At 37.4% G+C, this 14,233-nt stretch overlaps 1 protein-coding gene across 10 annotated transcripts in view; it reads left to right on the top strand.

Moving 5' to 3' along the window:
• The window catches only part of LOC103458525 (ryanodine receptor 3), a 108,824-nt gene that overhangs the window by 14,270 nt on the left and 80,321 nt on the right, over positions 1 to 14,233 (top strand). For 6 of the 10 annotated variants that reach the window (XM_008399415.2, XM_017302485.1, XM_017302487.1 and 3 more), the window contains exons 2-5: positions 5,433 to 5,552; positions 8,284 to 8,388; positions 9,552 to 9,572; positions 14,056 to 14,070. In XM_008399415.2, coding sequence (XP_008397637.1) covers positions 5,433 to 5,552; positions 8,284 to 8,388; positions 9,552 to 9,572; positions 14,056 to 14,070 — 261 coding nt within the window. The remainder of the gene's footprint in view (positions 1 to 5,432; positions 5,553 to 8,283; positions 8,389 to 9,551; positions 9,573 to 14,055; positions 14,071 to 14,233) is intronic. The other 4 variants (XM_008399413.2, XM_008399409.2, XM_017302488.1 and 1 more) reach the window with 2 other exon arrangements.

Below are 14,233 nucleotides of genomic sequence, written 5' to 3'. Positions count from 1 at the left end.
GAAGAACAGATATGTATCTATTGTACATATTTGTGTGTGTGCATACGCTTGTGTGCGTGTGCATGTGTGTCTGATACACCAGAAAGTTGAAGGAGTGTGTATATAAAGAGCGTATACCAGTGCCCAGCTGCATGTTATCCTGTAGTCCCCCCCCCCCAGTAGTGTCAATCTGTCCTGCTACAAAGTCTCTGTATTTCAGCCAGTTTCTAAATAGTGTTCACAGGTAGCATGCCCCAGGTGATGATGAAGACTTATTACCCATTACGCTGCAAAGCAGTGCCACATGGGAGCAAAGACAAGTGGAGGCAAGTGCAGTGGTTTCCTGCTCTACTGTGCATGTGGATGAGAGCTTTTTCCATCACTTTACTTGTTCCTTTACTTTCTTCCTCCTTCTCCTTTTGTATGTCTCTTTACCCTTGAGCCTCATCCCAAGGGAGCACTTGGATCAGCTTGATGTTGATTCACCAGATTCTTTGGCACTGCATCAACCTAAAGAGGACAGGGCAAATCTGACCTCAAAGAGCGAAGCTGAAAGCTGTTGCAGCTGCAGGAGGGAAGTCTGGATTTTATCACCACACGTCTTTACTTTGATGGGATATACTTAGCAATGCAATTTCCTCTTAATGGGGAGTATAATCGACTTTTCTGTGTGGATATCTTTTAGGTATTTACATACCATGTGCAGGTGAACACTTTAGAATAGAACTGTTATAAAGTACCAATAATTCATAGTTGAGTGAGCTATAGGAGTCTTCTTTGAAAAAGGAAAATACATCTCTTTTTTGGTCAAAGTATAAAACAGCAGTTATAATAACTAGTTGTTATTTTCCAGTCTTAAGGGACTTGACACATACTTGTTTTATGTGAAATAGGCAAGTTGATGAGATGCCTTGCAGTGCTGATGTAGTACAGTGTAGGTGTTAGCAATAAACAATACCTATTACTGAGACATTAACTATTCCATATCATAGGAATGCAGATATAATAAGAAGAAAGTTTTGTATCATGAAAATTGTATGCAATATAAAATGGTTAATATTATCAAGCCTTTATTAAAATGTAATGAAATTATATAAAACTTATTATCACACAGTCAGCAGCTTTAATATTTTTGTTGAACTGATATAAACTGTACTAATACTAACAACAGCAATAATAATGTGTCATAAGTTCTTCTGTTACCCCCTGATGATGAGTCGTTAATGAGCTCTTGGAGTAATTTTGGTCGGCCACTGTGGTTCCCTGGAGTCACAGTCTCTAGACTGACAGATGTCATTTGGTTTATAATAAGTTCTTGAATTCCTTTAGATCAGAGAAAGATGTGTTGCTTGCTGATATATTTTAGCCTACTTCATTCTGTCAAAATGGTTAGAGTTCTTTATTTTATAAGTCTGAAAATAATCAGGCTGTGCAGAGATTGCTGAACTTAAATTTATATTTGCCAAAAAAGTGATAAATTGATGTTAATAACACAAAAAGCCAGCCAACTAATTTTCTACATAGGACCACAATGGTTTGATACAGTATTTTTATCTTCATAAAGGAAATCATAAATTAAAATCTTCAGTTGCATTCATCATGTCAATCTTTGTCTGACAATTTGATAATCTGCAACAAGAATGACAAAAAAAGCAAAAACAGAAGACATCTGCTGGGGGGAGGGGCTTTCTCACTTTATGCTCTTAAAATGAAAGTTTTAAAAAAGATGTGCAGAGTTCATGTGGTGTGTCGATTGCTTTGACAAAACACACACTGATCCCACTGCTTCAGGGAAAACGCCTTTCTTTTTGTTTTGGCTATCCTGTCAAGTGTGATCAGACTTCAGCTTTAATCCCACTGGTCCAGCAAATCTGACACACTTGACACACTAGGCAAGAAGTTAAACCATACTGAGAAATTCAGCTAAAAGTTAACTCACTTTGGGTGCTGGAGATGAAAGACTACATGTGTTGTTTCTTTTTGCTTAATGTAAAGACAAAAATATTTACATGAAGTTGTTTTGTGTAACTACAGTTACAGTAAAGGCTTTGTTCTCTTTGCTGGTTGAAGTATCCCTGCTTTAAATTCAATCTGTTCTGCTTTCAACCGGCATGGTGTGTTTGATGAGCAATGGAAAAGTAAAAGGTTTTAAAGTTACAGTCACCTCTTTAAATGGTGATTTTATTGTCAAAAAGCAACAAAAATCTTGCTGATTTTTTATGGTAACTATTAAAACCTGTTGCAATCTGCTCAGTGTTTTTTGTTTTTTTTACTTAGATTACATCTTTAACCAACTGTGGTGTATCCAGGATATACAGAAAAACTCATAGCCACAGCACTGCGTCCTTGCATTGCACATAATAAATGTTGTAAAATCTACTTTCTAAGCACTAAAGCAGTTGTATTGCAAAATTACAAAGCTGATACAATCTCAGCACAAACATTAAATTCAAACGCTTTAACATTATCCTGAAGACATATGGGTTTTCTCCTTGAGAGCAGGTTTTGTTTTCAGCGGGCTGCAGTAAAATAGTATTTGCAAATGTACATGTGTAAATAACTGTAGGGGTAGAGAAAATAGACACATATGATTTTTTTCTAAACACGTTTATGTACTGAATCTGAATGCTGAGCCTTTTTTTGTCAAAGAAATGTTTAAAATTTCAAATGGGAGGGCAGAGTAAATTTGAACAAAGTTTTCTGGGACCTGCTCTTCTCGTTGTGTCGCTCTGTTGATGCTCAAGCTTCGCAGTCTCTTCTTTAGAGACACATTAAAGAGATGTTTAGATTTAGATTTTCCTCAGATCTTGCACCACTGACCCATTCAAAATTAGACAGAACATCACCCTTCATACAACCTAATGTCTCTGTCTATGAATGATTGATAGTAGTGAGTCCTCTGAGTCCCCGGTGTGTGTAAGTCAAGTCCAATACGGGGTGGGTGAGTAATGCTTAAATGTGGGAAGAATGAGATGGAAGCAAAGACATTTGAGTTGCCTTCTCTGATTAAAGAGGTGATTCTGTTTGTGTGTGAGCTGCTTGGTGCTCAGACAGGCGGCAAGGCAATGAGTGGATCAATACGGTCCTATTGTGGGCCGAATCAGCCCGGTGCTTTCTCTACCAACAATGAGACTAATGGTATGTTCTATCCAAGCCAAGTGTTGGGTTGCCATAAAGGGCTATTAATTTCAATCTACATCTGAGTTGAATAACATTTTTATATTGATTTCTGCAAGTTAGCATCATCCAAAGCCTTTGCCATAAAACCCATGAACGACACTATCAATTCCAGTTGTCAGTGCTCGCTCTTGCGTATCTTCTCCCTCTGGCATATATTGTACAGTAAAATCTGCAGTATGGATAAAAACACAAACTATAAACCCAAACCTCCACCGTCCATAATCAATAGTTCAATAAAAAGACCTTCCAGTCTTTTCTTTAAAATTGTATTCATTATTTATTGGCTACTTTTATCTTTGATCTGGGTAGCTTATTGTCCAGTGTGTGCTTGACAAACAAGGGCAGCGGAAAAGTGCAGAAAAAGAAGGAGAGCTTCTAAACAAATAAACTAAATTTTTCCAAATGATCAAATATTTCAAAACGGAAGCAGCACTAAATTTGAACCTATATTTGTTGCTTTTTAATTTCCAAGCTGTTTATCAAGCCAGACAGCGAACAGCAAAGTTTTTCATATGGGACTGATTATTAAAAAGAGTTTTTTACGGCTGATATTTAATTTTGTATAAAAATTGACATACGTTTGAAAGAATTATAATTACTATAATTATAATTAACTTCATATTTAAATTGACTGATTAGAGCGGGGTGTTATAAATGTCATAAATATCATGGCTGAAGTAAGCTTATAAAACTAAGATTTAAAACAATAGAAAGTAATTTTAGAACAATCTTAAAACTAGAAAAAAGGAACAAGAAAAATGCAAATAAAGATATTAAGATAAAATTAAAAAGTTTCAAATACATAAAAGTAGGTGACAGCTGAAATCTAAATTCAATGGGTACATATCTTAAAATCAGAATTGTAAAAAAATGAAATGCAATAATTTAAGTTCAAAGTAAAAGAAAAGAGCAATGCTCAATTGCTTAAAAAGTCAGTTAAAAGTTAATTAAATAATCACAAGGCCAATTGTTCAGATTTCTTAAACTTTCTCTATTTCTTATTTTATTAGTTTTAATTATTGCATTTTTGAAGATTACACCAAAGACCGAAATGAAGAAAGGAGTTTGGACTCCTTGAATCCAAAATGGTGTGATAGTAACCATTTACTAAGAAAAAAACAAAAACAAAACTCTGTTTTAACATCATCTGCTATCTACATGTGCATTAAACGTGGTTGTCATGACCCTGAGGATTGTCATAGTGAATTTCATACTGTACATCTGCAAAGCTGTATCTCATTGCTCTGTCCAGTACCAGTCTTCTCTATTTCTGACTGTGTGCTGCAAACGCAGCGTGCTGCAATGTAGCACTATAAAGGGGAGCTCTGCTGTTACTACCACTAGTGCTGCTGCACCCTGCTCTCAGCACAATTCCCTTGCATTAAATAATGGAGCTGGCAATTGTGCAGAAGCCCCCCTTCGCTGTCCCACGGCAGCCAATATCAGCAGATTTCTGCTTGCCCTGCTGTACTGAAGAGTAGCTGTGTCCAGTTCAGCATTTACAAAGCCAATGCTTTAAATACAGTCAAGTATTTTACACAACAGTGGCGTCAGATGTTTGTTTTCAGACTTGGGAAATCCAGTGAGAATTTGTTTTTATTTATTCTTTCTTTTCTTTTTTTTATATTCTTCATCAGCCAAAGTAAACCCCACAAGGGACAGTTATGAATACTTTACTGGCAGCTAACCAGGGCAGTCATCAACTTCTTTTTGGCCATAGTTCTTGCTTTGAAATTGAACGTTTTTAAAATCATGATGGCCATGCGATGTTAAAAGCTTCCTCTCCAAGAGCCTATTCTCATGGTTAAATATTATGCATGAAGGGTTAGGATTTAGGATGAATCCCCAGTCAGCATCCAACACCTTACAAACACGAAAGTGTCTTAAAAGTTGGTGATTACAACCTTTGACTTCAGTTAACTGAAACAATTTATTATGAAAAGTTTAACTTCCTTCTTGCATTCTGCAGAAATTTATATATTTTTGTCATGCTGCACATTTTGGATTCAATTCAACCATTATTTGTTCAGAATATTTTTAGAGTTCTCTTTTGGCTTCTGCTTACTGTTTGCTTTTTTCTCTGTTGGGAAGAACCTCTTTATTCACAAACCAACACTCTACAAGAATCTCCCATGATCACAAAGCTAGAATTGGCATGTGTGTGGGTAGACGTGGATTCTCTCAGGATGTGACACCCACACACGCGCTCACGCAGCCAAACAAACTTCTTGTTAGCACAAAGGCACAAGCTGAAGTCAATTTTGTCTTGACAGGATGATGAAGTGGTTCTCCAATGTGTGGCCTGCATCCAGAAGGAGAATCGTAAGTTCTGCCTGGCTGCTGAAGGGCTGGGCAATCGCCTATGTTACCTGGAGCCAACATCTGAGGCGAAGGTAGGTTGACTCCAGAATTGGCGCCATTTGAATCTCAATAAAAAAAAATTAAAATGTTTCTGTGGAACCCAGATGCATGATACTGCAGCGAGGCAGCTCTGCTCAGAGTCATGAACTTGATTCGATTACATTTGTTTTCATTGCATTTACATAATAAACCCTACGGTCATGCACACATACACTAACGTAACCAACAAACGCCATATAAAGCAGACTGTAAAAATGTGGATCGCATGGAAGAATCCATCCGTTTAGATAAGAGACATCTGTGAATTGTGTTCTTATTTTGGACCGGACAATTGGTGAAGCCAGGCTAAAAAGCTTAAAGCAGCAGTCCAATGCTTCCTCAAAGCAAAAAACAAATGGAAAAAAAAAATAGCAGCTTAAATCGACCGCAGTCTCACTGATGAGTTTCTCCTAAGGTTCGGCTGCAGCATCACATCTCTGTGGGACTGCTGTAAGATGATAAAAAAAACTCTGAAATTACACTCTGGGATATGTTTGAGGAATTGTTCCAAAGCAGCGTTGACTGTATTTGCCTGTTGTTTTATTGTTGTTAAAATTGCATTTGCAGGTTTGTAATTAGGAAAATATAATTGTTTCATTTTGTAAACAGCTTGGTTGCCACTTTAATGCATTTATCAGTACAGAATCCATATTATGGAGCACACCCACAGTCAAGTGTTCCGCTTATTAGATAAGAATACTTTATTAATGGTCTATGTTCTTGGCTTTTAAATCACCACAAGCTTTCTTCTGCTCATCTAGCATTGATGCTTTACTATAAAACTGTAGAGGACATAATGCCTGCAAAGAGCATTTCACTCAGGTTGTTTGTCTCTGAGATTAAGCCAGTTAAAGGTAGCACCATCTGATAGGTTAAAAATTAAAGAAACACGAGAGGGACAAGATAAAAGAAAAGGGGCAAAGCTAAAGGGTCTAATTTAAATTTGCATGAATTCAAATATCCATGAACTGGTAGAGTTTTGTATGTTTTATGTCTCACCAACTGTATGTGTGTCCCTAAGAGGGAAGTTAGGCTTTCAGTCCATATTGGATGGTAATTACACCTGACAGGCATGATGGATATTCTCTCTTTCAGGCACTTTGTCTTCATTACCTGCTGTTTTATGAAAAGCATCACCCCAGTTTTGGGAGCAATGACAGTGGTTTGAAAAAATAAAAAAAGCAGCCCAAGAGTGCCATTTAGAGGTGTATGATTCAATAGGAGGACTTTTTTTCCTGGGTAAACTAGCTAATGGAGCAAAGAACCGGGTTGATTTAAAGAGCGTACTGTTTAAATGGTGGCATCAATCGGTCTGTGAACAGCTGCTTGGACGTGATTTACAACCAGCTGCTTTTGTCTGTCAGACACTCAATATGACCACTGAAGGAAGGCCCGCTAACTATTATACATGTAACACTATCTCAGTTTGGCAATCAATATCTACAAAATGTATATTCCTAATTTTGGATACTTTTAGGATTTGGGATTTCTTATTTATCAGGTGCAATCAGCTGATAAGTATCATATGTTTTAGCATTAAAAACATTTAAGTCACTATTTTCTCAGAAAGTAGTGATTTTTATATTTTTCCTGAGTTTGTGCTCTGGCTACTTGTTACTTGATTTATTGTGGCACATCATAATTGGGACGGCGTTCTCAGACTGGTAAGTTTCCCCTATTTTTTCTAAATATAACAATAATGATTATGGCCAAACACCTTAGTTTGACTAAATGACAGCAGGACATGTCTTCAAAAATTAGTCATACAGTTTAATTTGCATTTCTACCAAACACAAAAAATAAAAAATAAAAACCATTGGATAAGAAAGTAAAAAAATCTATTTTTTATTATTGCATCTAACAAATAGAAATAATTTAGCTAATGAGATGTTAAAATAAATGATCTCAGATTTTAAACAGCTGGGTGACGAAGAGTGTAAAGTTAGCATAAAATGAGGTTAGATTGACCTGCATGAATGATCTACTTAAAAACGAGTTCAGAACTGAGGGAGGAGGCAGCCAGAGTTTTCAGGTTAGTACCATTTATCTTTTAGCCTCAATGTCCCCACAGCAGCTTCCTCATTCTGTCAGAGAATCAGCTGTCCCGTCTGGTTCTGCCCTGAGTTCAATTTTTGAATGCAATTTGTTTTTTTTCAATATATCTAATTGTGCTTCTTCTAACACTTAGCTGCTATACACTGACCAACCAGAGAGAAGCTAAGGTTAATGTCTGCGAAGTGCAATTTAATGAATGTCACCCACCCGTTTAGAATGAACTCTGTTTGAAACAGATAAAACTGCAGCAGTCAGCTGTGATTTTACAAGTGGGAATCTAATCACAGCATCCCTGCAACTTTCTTTTTCTGGCTTGGCAAAAAACATTTTGCATCTGGAAAACGCTTTTAACGCACTAAATACAGTAAGACGTGTTTAGCAACCAAAAAGTTTATGTAATATTTTGTTCCTTTGTGATTTTTTGATTATAATGATAATCTGGGTTTTTGGTTATTTCTCGATATTTACCATTCACATCTTCCAAACTGTTTTGTTGATGATATTGCTAAATTAAGTCTTTTTGATGATGCAATAAAACATTAACATTTTTTAAATGAGTAAAGATAGGATCTCACGCTAGCAATCATTCAATTAATAATAAAGACAAACATTACTGACAACATAAATCTGTTACAATTATTAACCATGTGCTGTTTGTTGTTGTTGCAGTATGTTCCCCCAGACCTGTGCATCTGTACCTTTGTGCTGGAGCAATCTCTATCAGTACGGGCTCTACAGGAAATGCTCGCTAAAAGTGGACAGAACAGTGAAGGGGTGAGTGAGAGCACACTGATCTCCACCATTATACTTACCATTAACCATCCATACAGTGCACACAATATGAAAATTTTTCTCTTGTTCTGCATGAATGCGAGTGATGAGTAATGATCCTTTAATTTAAATGAATAATTGTGAGTAATTCAATTGCTATATTTCAAAACAACCAAATTTGTCTTTTCTGTTGGTGAGGGAAAATCCAGAACATTCTCCTTTTGACCATCTGACCAACAGCGCCCAGCAACAACTGGGGAAGGAGTAGTACGTAATCAGTGCAATGGTTGCTTAATTTAGTTTGCACAACTAATTGCAGACATACAATAACAGCACATGTTTGCATCAGTGAGGAAAAAGCGCTTATGTATTTCTTGTACCCAACTAACATAAAAAACCAATACAAGTGAAATAAAAAATGAAAAGAATTTGTACCGGTAAAATAACTATATCATAAGTGACAAATAGTGTAAAGATACAAATACAAAGAGTTGCCACTAAATATTGCTGTTGGGCTGTGGTGAAAAGGAAGAAGGGTGCAACATTTTGTGCACAGCCTCTTAAAAGGACATGCAAACTTACGGGCTCTAGAAATTAGCTGTGAAAAAGGGGTCATGGTACTGTAATCCTGTTATCATGTCAGACATTTCAATAAGACCTTGCGAAACCTTTATCTTGAAATGAAAAAGCAGGATAGGATGTGTCTTTTTTCTCAGGCAGTACAGGTCCCACTTTGTTCTACACTGCACACTTTAGAGAGGCAGTTGTAATGAGCGCAGGCAGTTAAGTTCAAGATCCTGAGCTTGTCCAGTCAGTGTGAGGAAATTAAAAGGCCAAATGGGCCCATCATATTGGTCTGGGCACTCTGAGTGTTGAGAGGTCAGGCTGCTATGAATAATAAGGACAGAGGGGATACCATTGACAACAAAAGTGATCTTGAACTAGATTTGACCCAGCAACTTAGGGAGAGAACTGCAGAGGAAATCTGCAGTTCTTACGACATCAATATCACTTGGATGTCGTAAGTTGTAATTCAACAAATCAATCTGAGCCCATGACAGTGCATTAGTAGACTTCTTTTAGTTTGGCCCTGTAGTGACAGATGTGTAATTCTCCACTGTTTATCTTCTGTTCTCTGTGTATAATCTTCATCCTGTGCATGATAGACACGCGGCCCGGATCGATGGGTATGTTCACCAATCATGACATTAGCCTCTTATCCCTTGTGCATGCATGACACATAATAGTATTTATTATAGTAATCAATTTACCAATCTGTTCCCACCTCATTGATTCCTTGCGGTTCCTGCACCACATTTCACCACTAAATACTAACAAATAGTTTGGAAGTACAGTTTATCACATAAATGAACCAGTTCTAGGAAGTGATGGATGCTCTCTTATGGATTTTTGTACACAGTCTGTAATAGATTGTTTTATAGGGTTTATATATTGACTTCCCAGAACCTTTAGTGTTTTTTTGTCTACAACTGATTAACTAGTGTGGCTCTAATACTGGATTGGCATCAGATCAACACTCAGTAATGCACATCAAACTACAGAGGATAAGCCTTCCTTTGTCATAGTATTTTCCTCTAATCAAAGTAACTCTATAAAATGAAATAAAATTATGCAAATAGCCCAGCTGGCACAATTATTTCTGTAATGAACCAGAAAATTATCACCAGTGATGTGGTCAAAAAAAAAAAAAAAAAAAGAAAAGAAAAGGCTCCCAGCATAATTTCATGCTTTCATGTTCCCTCTTTGATGCTGCATGGTTGGCGATTCTAAGGATCTTTCTAAACCCAGAAACCTTAAATCATGAATGTCCTGCTCAAATGGTCAAACTACCTCCTCAACTTCTACTGAGGCCTACTGATGAACAACCATTTGATTCAGGTGTGTTGAACCAGGGAAAGAACTAAAATATGTAGGTTGCTGAACCTCGACTGACTTTGGAGACCCCTGCATTAAATTCAGAGACAGACGAAGATGCCAGGAATTGAGTTTCTTGCCACAGGGGGACTGTTTGTCTGCCAGAGTGATGCGTGTCAGGACCATTTCTTTCGCAGGTGTTTTTGAGAGAGTTGGCTGTAGCTGGAGAGGATAGCTGGAAATAATTGCATCAAATACCCACTCATGTATTTCACATCTGATACTCAGTTCCTAGTTTCATCAAGCAGATGCTTTCGTCAGGGTCAAAAATAACCTCCTTCTAAGTTACTGACGTCTCATAGTTTGTGAAAAATGAATGAATGAGTCTGATTAACCGAATGATAACCAGGATGAAATTTTGAAGGGGGATTGTTGAAATCAATCAAGGACTATTAGACATAAACACACACAAGGAAAACAATGTCATTTAAATGGCAATGACTAAACTGAGAAAAATGTGTTTAAAGACGAGACCAACTTCAGTAAAAAGAAAGCTTAAAAAGAGCCTGCTGTAGTTCCATACAACTCTTAGATTGCCATCTGTAAAAGTGTCAAACCTTATTCCTCCACCTGGCCAGCAGTGTGCAGCAACAGTTGTTTTCTTGTGGGTGGTTTAGTTACTTAAGATGCCCCCACCAAAAAACAAAAGAAGAATCATACTTGCCAAGCAATTGACCTTAATGTCTCTGGAAAATTAAACAAGCTCTATGCTTGGCTTTGTTTAGTGTTATTCAACAATGTCTGGAATATAATCTCACTCTAATCTACCTCATTTACACATTTGAAGTCAACAAATTTAGCAGCATAAAAACTTGACAGTCTCATTTAGGTTAGTCTTGTGTTCTATTGAAGGTTTTTAGTTTGATTAAATCTTGGAGTCGGTTTCGTGTACTCATCTCAGATATTTCTTCTTACTGTTTTTCCATTGCTTTTGTTTTTAGCCGCAAAAACATCTAAAGTTGTTTATACTTCCAGTGGCCATGAAATGGCCATTTTCACTATGTCAACTTCAGTGTATTTTCTTAGCTCATGTTTATCCATTTTCAATATCCTCTACCTCTTCATGATTCTTTGCCTTTGCAGATATGTCACCACAGGAAGCAACAATAAATGGGAAATGGAGGTTGAATATGTCTCGACTGAGGCTCAGAAATCAATACTCAATTGAACAGATGGTATTATCAATAGGCAGTGGCTGAAGGAAATGGGTAGTTCAGGCTGATTTAGCCAGGAGGCAGTGAGACACACTGGGTCCCTGCAAAAAAAATAAAATAAATAACACACAACAACTGGTGTACATGCCATCCCTAATTTAACACAGAGTACAACCAGAGCTGACTGACTTGTTGGGAGGGTGTGTGTGTGCGTGTGTGTGTGTGTGGGAGTGTGCGTGCATGCGTGTGTGTGTGTGTGTGCTGGTTTCCAATTCCTGTCCTGTTCACATCCTCATTTAGAGAGAAAAGCCACAGCAGTGCATCCATGCATTCACTGTCTTAAGGCTAACATTCCAGGAGTTTGCATCTCTGAATGTCAAACTGAAATAAAGGTTTTACATGTGTGCAAACATCTTTCACTGTTTTGTTCAATAAGCCAAAAGTTTTGTGTTATCTTTTTTTAAAAATTTTTTAAAAGATTTTTAGGATATTCTTTTTTGCTCCCAGCACTGAAAGCAACATCAAAACTCGATTTATTAGCTGGGGTGATTGCAGTTCGATGTGCCTCACCGCATTAAGCTCAGTGCCTCAGCCAGCAAATGGGAGCAAGCAGCAGAACAAAGGTAGCCTGGAAACCAGTGCTGCAGTCTGCGTAGCACAACTGCATCAAGTCACAGGCGGACTATTTTCCCAGTAGCGAGTCAAGGCAGGTGGAGATGAGAAGAAGAAAGAGAAGGGGGAAAAACAAAACATATTGGAGCTAAGGCAGCCGTGTTACAGAGTTAGCAGTCAAATGTTCGGGGAGCATTAATTTGCAGAATGTCACTGTAGTCGTTTTTAACAGATGTGTATTTGCTTGGGTTAATTTTTACATATTATAGTGAAATATGGCTTTTTTTCTACCATTTTTACAAAAACAATTTCTTGATGTCATGACAAAGACTGTGTTTTGTAAACTGGCAAAACAAGTCAGCTTTTTTCCCCCTTTATTCCTTTTACTTTAAAATAAGTTGAAGACCAGAAACAGTGCTTGCAAAATTATTCATAACCCTTTTTCTCATTTTGCCATGTTACATGTAGAAACTTCAATGTATTCTATATGGATTTTATGTGATAGACCAACACTGACAAATAGAACATAGTTGTGAAGTGGAAGGAAAATGATTTAGATTTAAAATAAAAATAAGAAAGATGTGTTGTGCACTTGGATTAATCTACTCCGTCAATACATTGTAAAACTGCATTTTGCTCCAGTTGCAGCTATTTCTCTACCAGCAGTAGCTGTTTCTTGATTTTATTTTATTTTTTATTTTCCTGGCTCTGGTGGCCTTTATTTGATAGTGAGTGGATAATGGATAGCGGCTTGTAAGAGAGGGGGAAGACAATCAGCAAAGGTCAACAGGCCATGACTCAAACCTTTGCCAGCTGTATAGGGGACTGAGGCCTCTGTACACAGGTTGCATGGTTTCACCTCTGCACCACTGTCTTATGGGCAATTGCCCAGGATGACGATAGAAAGGGGAGTAGGGGCACCAGATAAAAGTATTTGATTTCTGTCAATTGTATCCTGAGCAGGTTTTCTGTTGCTTTTATGCATGTCCAGTTCCCTTCATGCTGCTGAGAATAGCGATTTCTGTCTGGTTGCACAGAATTCTTGCTGAAAACTAACCCTACATCCCAGGCCCTGTACCAAACTGTTTTCCTGTATTTATCTCCATTCATCCTTCCATCAACTCCGTCCAGCTTCCTTTTCCCTGTTGAAGAAAAGCATTCTCACAGCATGGTACTGCCATGTTTTACTCTGTGGATTTTGTGTTGAGACAGATGTGCAATGTTTGTTTTCCAAAGTAACAGGTTTTCTCATGACTTTCTTTAGAGGTATCATCATAAGAAGTTGTAAATACCAGCACAAGTTATGTGTTCAGTTTTTTTTTATTTGAAAAACTTAACTGTTACTGTTAGTTACCAAGTAGAGATTGTTAATTTTCACTCTAACAGTCCTTTATCAATTCTTGCAAGAATGAGGACAGCAACTTACAAGATCAGAGTCTGGTCTAATTTAAAAAAAAAAAAAAAAAATCTGTTACACTAGAGAAGAACTGTGAGATGTCACACCTTCTCACGAGAGGTCTAGGAGCTAACATTCTGGTTTGGACCAGTAGCATTGTAAATCTTTGATTAGAATGCTGACAAAGAATCTTGAACCGAGGGAAGAGCTACATCCTTATATGTGATCCCTCCTAGCTTCTCTAAAATCTCTCTAAATTCCAGCAGGGGTGGAAAAATACTTTGGGAACAAACACAAATCAAGCTGCGGCTGAAGCGGTAGAGTGAATACTTTTGTCATCCTAAGTGTTGGAGAGAAACTAAAATTCTACTAGCAGCACTACTTTCTGTGAACGTTTTCATAAAATCTCAACAAGACAAACTAGAGTTTGTGTTTTTAATGTGGTAAGATCTGGAAATTTCAAGATGCATGAATAATTGCGCAACTCACTGTACTTAACAAACGCAATAAGCCGAAGCTGAACAACAAATCCCTTTTAACAATGGCACTCTTTCTTACCTTAATGCTTCCTAGAGGCTCATAAGGAAGGTGAGTAACATAGAGGTTGCTGGCCAAAAAAACCCCAACAAAACCTCCTCTTTATCCCTTTTGCATCTCTCCCAGTAGAGATTCTACTTCCCCCCTCCTACAACACCAAAAACTATGGTGCTAACCTCCCTTGCTAACACTGACATTGCATCAACGGCCGACT

This window comes from Poecilia reticulata, linkage group LG22 (genome assembly GCF_000633615.1).
Source record: "Poecilia reticulata strain Guanapo linkage group LG22, Guppy_female_1.0+MT, whole genome shotgun sequence".
NCBI classification, from domain to species: domain Eukaryota; kingdom Metazoa; phylum Chordata; class Actinopteri; order Cyprinodontiformes; family Poeciliidae; genus Poecilia; species Poecilia reticulata.
This window is presented reverse-complemented; position numbering and strand designations above follow the sequence as displayed.